This window comes from Talpa europaea (genome assembly GCF_964194135.1).
Source record: "Talpa europaea genome assembly, chromosome: 4".
Taxonomy (NCBI): Eukaryota; Metazoa; Chordata; class Mammalia; order Eulipotyphla; family Talpidae; genus Talpa; species Talpa europaea.
In genome coordinates this window covers 76,600,702-76,615,224 of record NC_140070.1, presented here as the reverse complement: position 1 = coordinate 76,615,224, position 14,523 = coordinate 76,600,702, and the positions used below count along the sequence as shown (strand labels likewise).

At 39.4% G+C, this 14,523-nt stretch overlaps 1 protein-coding gene across 1 annotated transcript in view; it reads left to right on the top strand.

The window, feature by feature from the left end:
- Positions 1 to 1,571: 1,571 nt before the first annotated feature.
- GBE1 (1,4-alpha-glucan branching enzyme 1) overlaps positions 1,572 to 14,523 on the top strand; it is a gene marked incomplete at both ends in the record, with an annotated part of 250,486 nt that continues 237,534 nt past the window's right edge. The window contains one exon of the mRNA XM_084231058.1: positions 1,572 to 1,705. Coding sequence (XP_084087184.1) covers positions 1,572 to 1,705 — 134 coding nt within the window. The remainder of the gene's footprint in view (positions 1,706 to 14,523) is intronic.

Genomic DNA, 14,523 nt, shown 5'->3' with positions numbered 1-14,523 from the left:
GGAGGATAAGGACTATAAGATGGGGAATCTGTTAGATATGTTGTAGTTCAAGTGAGAGATGAAGGTGGCCTATAAAGAGTAATAGGAAGGGTAAGAAAGCTGATTTAGGGTATGTTTCAGAGAGAACTTGTTTATTTCTCAGCCAGCTAAATGAGATCTTAGTAAGCAAGTAGCATGGAACTTGGATTTCTGATAAATGCTTAAGATGGGGGATTCCGATCTGTGGGTCTATTGGGCATCCCGCTTTTGAGTTTCGTGTTTGTTTTTTTTTTAAGTGTTTTATAGTTTACAAATGTTTGCATGTTGTCATCTTCATGGAAAATGCCGTTCTTAATGATGTGCAAAGTACTCACTCTGTCACTCTCTGATAGAGTTCTCTGTTACTAGGTATCCTTTATCAACTTTACTAATCCTTTCACAATGTTTTGAATGTTTTAAAATTTTAGGCACAGGCTAATGGACACACTTCTTTCTCCACAGTCCCTAAGAAACTCCACTTCCAAGTCTTAACTGGGACAGATAGTCTCAACTTTTGAGATTCTCTCTCCACTTTTGCCACTCAAAGCAGGTTGGGCGCTCTAATTCTCTATTCTTAAAAAAGAATCCTGGCACTAGGAGTCAATTAACAAGTATGAGAAAATATAAGTTAGTACCAAGTGGGGGAGACCTCAGAGTCCCTCATTCTTAAGCCAGGAGAGACCTACTGCATTATCACTGCTAATATAAGGTGGTACAGTTGGTCTACAATTCAATGCCCTCCCCTGCACGACTTGTCCCTCGAAGGGTAGTTTAACGGCTGTTTAGTTTGTTAGAACCATTATAAATAAAAACAAAGGCAAAAAGGCCTTCTTGGTTTTTCTTGACGCTCTGGGATATGGGAAAAAATTCTTGGTATGGTTTCAATTCCAAGCTCTTAGTAACCAGATGATGCCACCAGAACACCGGCCCGCTCGAGGAGTGACTGCAGGATCCCGCTGGTTTTAATTTACCGGACGGCAGCAGTGGAAGAGGTCGGGTTACGAAACGATAGCAGCACGTTCAAAGGTAACACTGTACCCCCACTTCACTGCTCGCCTCCCTGTGAGCTCACTGATCTGTCTAAACACTGCCCTAATAAAAAGTCTCAAAAACTTTGTGAAAAACGGGATGCGCGCCAAGCGGCGGCTTTTAAAAGGTGAACCGCGGAGAGGTGGTCCCGGGGCCGAGCGCGGGCCGGGAGCGGCGGGGCTGCGTCGGCGCGGCCCCGCCTCCCCGGGCGGCCTCGTCCCGCCAGGCCGCGCCAAGGGCCGGTCCCGGCGCCTCCAGGTGCCGCCGCGTGAGGGGGCGGAGAGGCCTCGGCGCCTCCTCCCCGTGCGGGACGTGCGTCCGGGGCATCACCCTGGGGCCCGCTCCTCCCCGCTGGCGGGGGAGCAGGGGGGCAGCAGGCGGCCCTTCTCTCAGGCTATAAAGGGCCCCGGACCGCGGCGGCTCGTCTCCGCGTCCTCCGGCTCCGCCCTTGCCGCCGGCCTCCCGTCCCCGCCGCGGCTCCACTCGACCCTCTCGGGCCTCGGCTACTCGGGCTGAGGCGGAAGATGGCGGCTCCGGAGGCTCGGCCGGACCGCTCTGAGGGGGCGCTGGCTGCTGCTCTGGAGGACGTGCCTGAACTAGCCAGACTTTTGGAGATCGACCCGTACCTGAAGCCCTTCGCCCCGGACTTCCAGCGCAGGTAACTTCTGACCCTCCGCGCTCGCCCTGCTCTACCTTCAGACACCTAGCGGCGCAGAACCCGGCCTTCAGCGCGGGCTCAAGGCGCGGGCCGCCCCGGGCTTCTGGTGCTTGTCGGTCCCGCCCCGCGCTGGCCCCGTCCCGCTCCGGGTCCGCCCCGCCGAAACCCCGCCCCGCCCCCGAAACCCCGCCCCGCGTCAGCCCCGCCCCTCCCTGGACCTGGGATACTTGCAAGCTCCGAGGGCAGGCGTAGGACTGAATTTGGTAATTGAGTCCTGTGGCTTCCGGAGTTTTGGGTTGCCAAGTCGCTTACTCCCCTTGTCTTCCCCCACCCCCCACCCCACCCCAGAATAAACGTGGAAGTCGTGAATAAACTTTCCTCATCACCCTCCTCCTCCCCTCTCTTGGAATCAGCGGTTTTGAGACATTGGTTACGTGCGGTGCCTGCAGGCACTCGCTTCTTCGGGTGCCCCTGCGGCGTGAGGCAGAGGCAAAGGCACTGCTGTGTTTCTGACATTTTTCATACGCTAGCCTGCTCTTGTGAATTAGCCTGTGTATAAAACCCAGTGTGTATCATTGCACATTTGAAATTTTCTGCAATATTTCTTAGCAAATATTGTGATTTTATCTAAGCAACTTTTGTTAGTTCCTTGTTAATGCTCCCCTTCAGGGAAGATTAAACACATTGGAACACTGTCCCCCTTCTCCCGCCCCCCCCCCCACCTTGAGCCAACATTGCTGAGTAAATTGACAGCCGCTTTCGTCCTTGTACATTGCTATCCTCAAGAGGGAGAAATGAGAAGAACGTCAAACTTGTAGTGGCTGGTTGATTCAGGATGCTTTAGTTTTAGATTCTCGCTTTTCAAGCTGTAAATTGGTTTACCACTATTAAGTTGCTCCGATAATAATTCTAGCAGTCTGCGCAGCAAAAACAAGTATAGTTATAAAATGCAGATGGTTAGCATTTTGTGGTTTAATGAGTTCTGCCCTTTTAACCTAGCCACCTGAAAATAAAAACAACCATGCCAACAGAATGGACATCCTCACACATTTTAAAATAATAGAAACTTTCAGCAAGTTACTGGCGAGAACAAGCTTTGGGGATAATGAAACATAGTTGATTTGGAATTTGAAAAAAAAATCTTCGATTCATGAGGGGGCATTGTTAATACCTGTATGCAATTCAACAGTGTTTATTAGAGAACCTCTATTAACAGAGGAACTCCAAGTTGATACAGCATCTCATTCCAGAGCTTGTAACAGATCCTGATAAATGAGCCTTTCTCAAACTCATTATTGTTCTGTTCATCAGATGATTGGACCCTTATGTAAACCACCTGGGAAACAACCTTGTGAACTTGATTTTAGTATTTATAATACACGCTTTCAAAGAAACAGTGCGTGATCTTCATAGTTCAAGACTGGGTTTTAGAAATAGTCGAAAAAATATTAGAGCAAAAGCATGTCACTTTTTTGATATGCTTTTTAATGATGACACTAATTTACTTGTATGCTTTGTAAAATGACACTTAAGACATTTCTAAAAGAGTTGTGGAAATGTTTTCCCTCCTATCCTTTTTTAAAAAATGATCACAAGCAGAAAAACATCTCTCCTTAGTTAAGTGTTTCTTTCATGTAATTCACTTCAACTCTATTGGGATTGAAGCATTTTTGATCCTCTTTCATGGTTTGTCAAAACTAATGAGGGGGACAAATGCCAGAATATAGACGAGGGGTAATCCAGTGCTCTCGCTGAAAAGGCTGGTCCAATGGGCCCTCGTACCTCACTCTGACCTGGATTCTACTTCTGGCCTTGGTTCTGAGTAATTGCCATTTTCCAGCACACATGTTCCATTTAGGCATATCAAATAGTAATTTGGTATTTGGCAGCAGTAACTTTTACTGTTAACATTTGATGAATAATAAATTCTTCTTCATAAAATCTGGTACTGGTTTACTTTTCCTATTTTCAATTTATTTCTAATAACCTACCTGGGGAGTGTATCTTTGGCCTAACACAAATACACAACCAGGCAACTATTTAGGTACAAAATGTACCTTACTAAGGAGTGAAGAAATTTGTAAATAACAATTTATGAGGATAGTGAAGGCGGAGGCAATTTTTCTCATTGACAAACTCATCTTTTCCAACCGGCATCTCTTAGAAATTCTGTTAAGTACATTTATTGTTCTTGTTTACTTTTTTCTATTATCCTAAGATTATTGAATCAGCGTGAGGATTAGTGATTCACTCTGTGCCATAAAGTAAAAATTAGTGCATGAGTGTGTGTGATGGCGTCCATGATTTCTCATTTCTGGACTCCTAAAATGGGATTTTTCTCCTAACTTGCCTTTTCCCCACCTTACCCCACCTGTTATTTATATTGCAATTGGTTTTGGTGCACCTAATTCCCACATTTTAGTGTTTTAATGCAATACCATTTAATTGTCCCCATATCATATGCCCATATGCGTTATCTTCAGGGCCTTCCATCAGGAAACTAGGCTGATAAAGACTTCATTTTGAAATATGCCTCTGCAGTGTTATAGGCAAGGGACCGAGATGGTATTAAACTTGAGCAGTGTATCTGTAGCTTAAATAGTCTGTAGACTACTTAAGTCTTTGAAACCATGATACTATAGCTCTTGTTCTTCTTTCATTATCTCTGGTGGTTTGTCCTAGCCTCTTTTGACCATTTTATGTAGGATTCCTAAGGTTCTTCTCTAGACCCTTTTATGCATTTCTACTTTGCATATATTCTCTAGATAATCATATCCATACCATGGACTCCATTTATGTACTGAGACTGTCCATATTTATCTTTACTCCATATTGCTCTCCTGGTCGAGACATATTTATAAATATCCTCATTTTTTTAATACTCAAGATGTACTGTAATACTCAGTATGTATAAACCTGAACTTATGGTTATTCATCCCAAACCTGTTTGTCACTTTATACCTTATTTCAGTGTGTATAGTATCCTACCAGTTACTCAAGCCAAAATTTTAAGATGTACCCTTCATTAGTCCTCTTTTTCATTCCTGTTACCTCCAAGTCCAGTCAGTTATGGCTCCTGACTATTTGTTCAAGTATGTGCCTCTCTATATTCTTATTATTCTAGAAGGACCATTCTAAATGGAGCACTACAATATTACTAAGATAGATTAGAAACATCTGTTTTATACATGTATTGAAGATTTTCATTTCTTATTTTGTGTAGGCTTTTAAGAAGTTACAGGTCTAAAAGTGCCACTGAAAAATGGCAAGAAAGATCAACAACTAGACATATTTTCTGAACTATATCACAAGAATGACCTTCAGCTTAGTAAAAATGAATTATTAAGTGAAACTTTTTCTAGATTTAATTTTTATTAGTAGGAAAAAAAATCACTGTAGAAACAGATGATTAACAAAAGTCTAAAGGATATCAGCTTAAAATGTGTCATAGTATTACTTTGTCCTGAATGCTATATGTTTTGGTCTAGCTGTGAGTATAGCTATGCTTTTGTACACAATATTTCTTCTCTTTGTGCTTAGATTGCTTCTAATATTGTTATAGAGCAAACTGATATGAAATGGGTTGTGTGACTGTGGGTCCTCACCTGTGCACTTAAAAGGGACTTTTTAATTCTAAACTGCAGGCACACACAACAGGTTAATAAAAGGTTTATTTACAAGCAAAGGGGAAATGAAGAAATGAATAACTCAGGGAGAAAAAGAGGGAGATAAATTTTTAAATGTGCCCTAACTGTTCCACTGACCTAGAATCCCATGACCCACTGAGCTAGTGAAAGCCAAGTGCAGCGTGGCCAAGAGGCTGACCCCTCCCACTCACATGGCTGGTTAAATACCCAAACAAAGAACATGGTTGCTTAACTCCACCCTCAGGTCCTTGTGACCCTCCCTTTAGTGATCATGGGATTTGTAGTACCCATTGTCTTGATGGAGTCGGGGTGGAGTCCACAAGACCTGTATGGATTTTGTTCAGGACATCCTTTCCCCCTAACAATATGTTCCTATCCATGCTTCAAGACATAACAGATACACTGGGCTTTTTCCCTGGCTTGTCCCCATCCTTAAACCTTGAACACACCCATTTAAGAGTGGTCAGCTACTGTGATATAGTTGTCTTTCTGCTCTTTTATATCCCCTGCTCAGTTGTTCTCTTTTGTGATGGGCACTGTGTCTATATTGTTTGCTCATTTTTGGATTCATAGTCTGATCTTGTTTGCTCACATTTGGATTTACAGTCTGTACTTGTAGGGAACATTACAGTATTTTTTTTTTTTTTTTAAGATTTATTTATTCATTTACACAAGAACCTGGGTACAGGCCAGATGTGCGCGAGGGTGAGAGGATTCACCAGAGACAGAGCTGGGAACAGAACGGGCAGACTGATGAAATGCATTGCTGAGGGGAGCAGCGGGCGCCACAGGAGAGGTCTGCCACACCATGTGGGACCCTTGCTGGCTAGCCGGGATGGAACCGGCGCTTCAGAGGCTGCAGACAGCTTCGCGGGGTGGAGCTCAACTGCCTGTGCCACCAGGGGAGGCCCTTTTTTTTTTTTTTTTTTTTAAGATTGATTTATTTATTTATGCATACAAGAGCTGGGGTACAGGCCAGAGATGTGGGGGTTGAGAGGATTCACCAGAGATAGAGCAGGGAACAGAACAGGCAGACTGACTGAAATACACTGCTGAGGGGAGCAGCAGGGAGACAGGCAAGGTCTGCCTCATCATGTCGGTAGCTCCCCGGCTGGCTGGCTGGGATTGAACTCATGCTGCAGAGTCTATGGATCGCTTCATAGTGTGGTGCTTATCCCCTTGCGCCACCAGGGAGGCCCCATTACAGTATTTGAATGAGTAGATGACTGAATGAATATCTTGTGACTCTTTATTTTTCTTTTCTTCATGCTAATGAATCTCAGGTCAACTCACCTTAAGATACAAATGTTGAGAATGCTAGGATGGGAGGACAATGAGTTACCAGGAAATTATGTGAGTAACAGTATGGGGAAAGGAAATTTATACTCTAATAAAGAGCTAAGGATAACCAGAAAAAATCAAGACAATCACTATTAATTAGACACCTCCATACTCCGCAGAGAGTAAAGGTTTAATCACTGAAGGAATATTCAGTTTGAGAGAGCCTGAGGTCAAATTGCAAGCCCAAGAATGGGAGGGAGGCTTTTTTTGTGAGCCCAAGTGTGTTTAAGTATTGCAGTTACAGGGAACATCTCCATTTTGTTAGAAATAAAAATAGCTTTTACATTGTTATCTGATCAGAATTAGAAAGTAGTTTTGAAACCAAGCAAACCTGGGGCAGTAGGAAAGACCCAGTTGATGGGCCCTTACCAGTTTGCTTATGAGGGTAGTACATGACTCAAAAACAGACACATGGGGAGAAACAATAATAATAGAGTTTATTAACAAGGGGTGAGAATAGGGTGAGGTAAGAGAGAGAGACAGAGAGACAGAAAGGTAGTAGTAGTCAGTGGTGGCAAGTAGTAGTCAGTGGTGGCAAGATGGCTGTTGGTTCTCTCAGCAGAGGAAGCACTGGGGGCAAGAAGCAGGTCATCCATGGAAAGGCCAGTCTGCCAGTGCCTAAGGGCTAACCTGAAAGCTAGAGCATGTAACAAGGCTGAAGACAAACCTGGGAGAAGCAGTTGGGGCTTGGGCAAAGGTGGAGTTGGGTGTTGAGGCCTGATATGCATAGAGAAGACCAGCTTGCTCAGTCCCACGGCAAACTGGGAACTGGTCTCAGGTGGAGAAGCCAAGCAAACCTGTTGAAGAGAATATGGCATCATTCACCACTGAAGAGCAGAGTGAGAGTGAGAGCACTGGAGGCTAGTAATCCAGGAGAAAGTGCACAGAGTATAAGCCAGAAAGAATAGTAAGGCATGTCAGACTCACTACAATCATCAGGAAGAAAGTCAACTGGTGACTTTTGTTTCTGACTTTGAAAAACCCCTGGCTGCTCAGCTCCACCCCCTTCCCAGAAGCCCCCTTGCTCGGAAAGTCAGGTGTTGGAGTGCAACCCTGGCCCTGTGCTTCTGGTATCCAGTTTTAGCTTAGGTGGTGCCTGGAAGTCAGGGGTTGAAGTTAAGTCCCAATATCCTGGTGCGAGCAGATAGTGGGCAGCTGTGGAGATGCAGGGCTCAGCTGCATTTCCAAACTGGGCCGTTTGAACAGTTTGGATTTGGTGTATCACCAGCCATACCCAAAAGTGATTCTCATAACATAGAACTTTTATATCATAATTGAAAGTATATGTTTTTCTCATTGCTTGGCTAAGTAATGGGCTCTGAAGAAGGTCAAATATCAGTGATTTGAGAAAGCAGGGGCAAATAAAGAAATTGTAAGATTTACCTGGTCTGTTCTGTTGTACCAGTAGATTCACATGCCCTTTACATTCACATGAGATCTTTACTACAGAGTCACTCTTGAAATCTCTATGGAGAAGAGGTCAGAGCCTCCTGACCTGTTCTCATTTCCAGAGTATTTTAAAAAAGACTTGATGAAGTGTTTTGGTTTAATTTAGGCTCTGGTGTCTGCTGCTTCCATCTCTGGAGAAATGACTCCTCGTGGTACTTCTTAGAGGGTTCAGTTTAGTTTCCACCAAGCTGGCCCTGGTTAGCCAGTGAGATGATAATACAGCATCCCAGAAATGTGCTATAGTTTTAGACTGATAGGCATATCATACTGCTGTTGTTCGAAATTACATATTCAACTTCAATTATACATTTATAGGTACTAAAAGAAAATATGAAAGTGTTTTTAGTGGGGACAATTGGTATTATCAGTTATTTTTCATTTTAAAGTAAAATTATTTCTACTAAAGAGTAGGTTTTCTTCTTTTGATGATGTATGTTCATGGATACTCACCATTGTTTTGAATCTGGATTTCTGTTATTATATAGAAGCAGCCCTGTTGTGTTTTATGTTTAGGACAACAAAAACCTGGTGCATTCAGAAAAGGTAAAACTCCACATTAAACATATTATTATGTAATCTCTCTCTATATTAATATATTATACAATTACATTGTGGTTTATTTGACATTGTTCAAATTATGTTACTGTCTAATAAAAATTGATTCATTTTTGATGTTTAAATGGTTTAAATAATATAGATTCTAAATTTAGCTTCATATGTAAAATGGGAACAATATATAAAAATAGTTCCCAGTGTCCATGTTGCAAAGTATAAGAGCAAGACAAAGCTTAAATTTTTATTTCTCATGAATGTTCAATAGCTTTGATTTCAAGAGCAAATTAATCAACGTCAGTTTTCTCTTCATAAAATAGGGATGGGACTCACCTTACAAATGTATATTAAGAACTAGCAAAATAAATTAAAATGCTTTGTAAATAAATTGTAGCTTTTTGATGATGAGAATATTAGGAAATTAACTTTTCTTCAAATGTTTACTAGAATATTATTTTCACAAGACTTCATTATTGTTATTATTTTTAATACCACATCCATTAGATAAATAATATGACCAGAAATTCCTGACAATTTCTCATTTTGCTGATTAACAGCGTCTTTACCTTAGTTGGTTCTTTCTTTTTACCCCAGGAGAGAACTGTGTGAATGAGGTGAGGAGGTGATAATTTTAATCATAATCTAATAGAGAAGAAAAAGAATATGTTTAAACTTTGATCCTTCATTCGGAGAGGAAATGATAAGGCAATTGCCAGTTTACTACACGCTGAAGGCAAGATGAGTCCTGGGATATAATGAGCAGAAAGCTCCCTTTATTGAGAGAGGTAAACGCTAGCCTGCAGAAACTGAAAATAACCTTTCTCTTGATCTTACTTTTCTTTTTTTCTATTCTTTCATCTGACTGCTAAGTGTTCAAATTCTTGGGCATCAAACGACTGTAGGGATTTTCTTGCACCTAACTCTAGATGGTTCAAGAAATGCACATACCTAGTTTACTAATAGCAGGGATAGCTTTGAAAATAACAAGAAAAAAATATATAATAGCAACTTAAAAGTTTGAAAATGAAAGTGATATCTGAACATATGATCTATTAATAAGAAAATCATTTAAATCCTCTGTCATACCTTCTCATTTTTCTTTCTACTGTTTTATTTGATGATTTCAGTTACTTTCAATGTATTTGCTTTTGCCATGAGATGCATTAAACAAAGAAATGGACGATTCATCTCTGTATTAGTAGCTCCATTGAATGATAAATTGCAGTAAGATGCTATTTCTGGGGCCTCCCTGGTGGCGCAGCGGGTTGAGCGCGGCACTGTGAAGCTGTCCGCAGCCTCTGCCGCAGGGGTTCAATCTGGCCGGCCTGTGAGAATCCCATTTGGCGGGGCAGACCTTTCCTGCCGCCCCCGCTGCTTCCCCTCAGCAGTGTCTTGGGTCCGTCTGCCTGTTCTGCTCCCTGCTCTGTCTCTGGTGAATTCTCTCACCCTCCCGCTCCTCTGACTGTACCCCAGTTCTTGTGTAAATAAATAAATCTTTAAAAAAAAAAGATGCTATTTCTGGGTAAGCACTCCAAAAACTAAGTCTACAAATATATTTCTTGTATGTATAACAATGAAATTTTCCAAATATTTAGCAAGCAAGAGTTAAGTACTTATTTTACCAATAAAATCATGTTATTCAATATCATCAATCTATCTTCATTTTCATAAATGATAAGCAACTAGCCACAGGCCTATTAAATTATGAATAGCAGATAATATTCTCTGCTATAGAAACATGATAAAATCACTTATGCATTTAGTTCTATGCAACAGAAAACCCAATACACTCACAATTAGCAGAAAGTCTCACATACTGAGTTATGGAAATAGAGGTTTATATTTCTCACAAAGAAAGTAAAAGGTATGTGGTCTGGACCTTAGCATAGACCCATTTTTCTTTATGTTTCTGCTTTACTACCCTTAGCATATAGTTTTTATTCTCAGGTCTTGAAGATAGCTGGGCACATGTAGGCTTTCCATCCATGACCCTATAGGAGCGCAGGCTTTAGGCTCACATAGTTTAATTTTCCTATAACCACCAGCTAGTTTTCTCAGATTACAAATTATTCACCAGAACTGCCTCATGGTCATGCTTAGCTGAAAGAGAGCCTGGAAAATCAAGGTTTTTAGTTGTATACACATCTTCCTGAGAACTCTCATAACAGCTCCCAAAGCTCTTTCCCTTGCTACAAAGAGGAGACTTGACCTGGCTAAAGATGCGAAGTCCCCAAGAACCATATTTGGTTATCCCTGCGACACATCTGTGTACAAGTCCTTCTGAGCAGGATCCATGCATTTCCACTCCTGCTGAGACAAGTATACAATCACATGTTCACCAACCCATGGGTCCTGGCTTTTACTGTACTAGACCTCATCTGTATTTTTCTGGATTCTTTTCTTTTGAAAAATAGAGACTCTTGGTAGATGTGTCCAGAGTGAGCCAATCCAGTCTCCTTGGCCACCTGGCCTCATGACATGGGAACAACACTGTCTTCTCTCCTTAATTTCATAGATATTTTATTCTTAAAAACAAAATGAGAATGCTTGGAAAGGGAAAAAGTTTATCAGTTTTTAACAATTTTCCATGTCCTCTTGAACTCATAAAATTTATTTAATTTATTTTAAAGTTTATTTGTAGAATGCAATCTTTGTGAGGTTAGAAAGAAGAGCTAAATTTAAGATGTCAGTGAATTTATGTTCTATCTTCAAGACACAGATTGCCTGTTTTAAAAATTTAATGTATATGAGCTTTTGGGGTTTTAACATTATACTTTCTATGCTTTCCTTTTTAAAGTTTAAAGATGTATAACTATTGTTCTTCAGAACATACCAACCAGAGACTTCATATAAATATAGGATTTTTATCATTGCTGGCAAGTCTTACATTTTCTCTTTGACTGTGTATTAAAGAACAATTTGTGAAAGAATGTGATTCCTTGTGTCAGCATGAGAGATTAATCATGTGTTTGAGTCATATTAATTTTCTTTCCTAAAAAGTCATGGCTTTACTACACATGATGATTCTGTATTACTGTTTGGGGTTCTTGAGTAACTAATGTCTGAGTTACTCTTGTGTTTTAATTGTTTTACAGTCTTTTCCAAAAGGGATGGTTATTATCCCATGATTATGGGGGTTCACAAATAGGTTTGTGTTTGTCGTTTTTGTGATGTTTTTGTAAGCTCCAATCTTTCTGCATTATGAATATCTGTACATTTGTTTGCTTATTTGTGCACTTTTTCTTGTTGTTTACACATAGAAGTCTTCCAGCTTCTTGACCATTTCAGTTGGCAGTGATGTCTTGGTTATTTAAATTGTGCTTGCTAGTGAGAGGAAGATGGTGAAGACTTATAGGTCTCCTTTTCCTGAACTTCCTTCATGTGACTTTTATTGAAAACTATCCACTATCCACAGTGTTATGCAAAACTACTCACAAGTGTCAATACAACACCTAAGTGGGAAGTACACAGAAACATGAGTGTTGTAGCAAGTTTAACACACCTTTAAAGTTAGGGGACATTTGAAATTGTAATGAATTGAGAGAATGGCAAGTTGTGGTAGACAGGATTAAAACAATATTTTGAAATATTTGCAAAATACTGAGAAGATTCCCGTACCCTTTACAAAGCTTGTCTCAGTGACAGGTTACTTAACTATATTGCGATATCAGAACCAGGAAATGAACATTGAGACAACCTATAGATCTCACTCAAATTTCACCCTTTTTTATGTGCATTCATTTGTGTGCATATCCTGTTCTTGCAATATTATTATAGGTACATATTAATGTAACTGCCAACATTATGAAGACAGAATTGTTCCATCAACAAAGAGGAATTCCCTTATTCCTATAATTTCACACTATGCACACTCCCCCATTCCTAAACTTTGTGAATCATTAATCTGTTTTATATATAGCTCTATTTTTTTTTAATTTTTAGAATGTTAGTTAAGTTCAACCTTACAATTTGTAATAATTGGACATTAACTTATTTTACTTAGCATAATATGCTTGAGATTCATCAAAATTGTATAATCAAAAGTCTATACCTTTTTGTTGTTGAGTGTTATTCTTTTGAATGGATATACCAATGTATCCATTTACCTGTTGAAGGATATTGAAATTTTTTGCAATCTTTTAAAAATATTCAGTAAAGCAAGATATGAATATTTATATATGGGTATATTTCAATGGGAAGAATGCCTAAGAGTGTGATTGCTGGGCCATATGGCAAGTATAGGTTTAATTTTTTAAGAAGTTGCCAAACTATTTTCCAAAATATCTGTACCATTTTGCATTCTTACCATAAATGTATGAAGGATCCAGTTAATTTGCATCCTTGCCAATATTTGGTATTGTTCTTTCTCTTTTTTAATGTTTGCTCTTCTAAAAGCTGTATAATATTTTATTGTGGTTTTAATTTGCATCTTTCTGATAGCTAATTATGTTGAAAATCTTTTCAAGTGTGATTTTCCAACGCTAAGTATCCTCTTATTTATTTTACTGTTGGAGTTTTGAAGTATGTATTCTAGATACAAGCCATTGCCAGATAAATTTTTTTCAAACATTTTCTCTCGATGTGTAGCTTGGCTTTTTATCTTTTAAAAGGGGTCTTTCACGAAACAAAAGTTTTGAATATTGATGAAGTCCAGTTTATTGATTTTTATGCTATATAAATTATGCTTTTGTTGCCCAGTATCATTCTTTCCCTATCTCTAGCATTTGAAGATTTCCTCTGATGTTTTCTCTTAGAATTTTATTGCTTTACATTTATGTCTTTGATCTACTTTGAGTTATCTTTTCCTTAAAGGTTCAGCTGAGGGTTTTTTTTTTTTTCATCTTACCTATGGATATTTGATTTCTTTTTAAAAACGTAAAGTGACAGACTTGTGCTGGGGAGTGACCTGACTGGAAATATAATACTCTTAAGAATCTTTGAAGAATATGAGCAATGGTTTTATATATATAGTATATAATCCATATGATAATATGATACAGTAATATATACTATAAGCAGTGGTAATATATAACATATGTATCTGTCCCAAGTGATAATCCTATGGCTTTTCTTATTTCTAAGATCTTATTTTAACTTTTAGTTGTCATCATTAGTCAGTCCCCAAACTTTTGGAAATGGGTGAAAAATAATTTATAAAATGCTCAATAACTTGCTCTCAATGTGGCAACACAAGTTAGATATTTGTCAGTTTTAATTTTCATATTTTTCTATAATGTTAGAGTTGCATTACTTTATTGATTCCAAGCATATAGATTAACCAATGATGATTAAACCTATGTTAATTTGACTGTTTATCGTCTTTTTATTTCATGTTTTGTTTTAGACTTATTACCCACTCATCTGTTAGTATCATATGTTCTTCAGTTCTACATTAAAAAAATACTGCTTATAAAAACAAATTTCATTCAGTGTGCCTTATTACTTAACTTACATGACATGAAAATCTCTAAAACCTTCTTATGTACTCTCATTTGTAGGAATGGATTTGTTAAAGCTTAACTAGAGCAATGCTAGATTAGTTGCTTTTAATCCAACTGAAATTAGCCTTTGGATTATTTCAATTTTAATATTCACTTTGATGTTTGTGAAGTTTCATTGTATTATTAACATCACAAATCAGAGCACATCAGTTTTCAAACAAATTGGCTAGATGTGGGGAGATAAAAATTGTTAGTACATTTATTTGGCAAAATTTGGAAAACTTATGAATAAAGGAGCTAAAAATTTACCAACCATTTCGGGCCTCCCTGGTGATGCAAGGGGTTAAGTCTCAGTACTATGAAGCTATCCGCAGCCACTGCAGCAGAG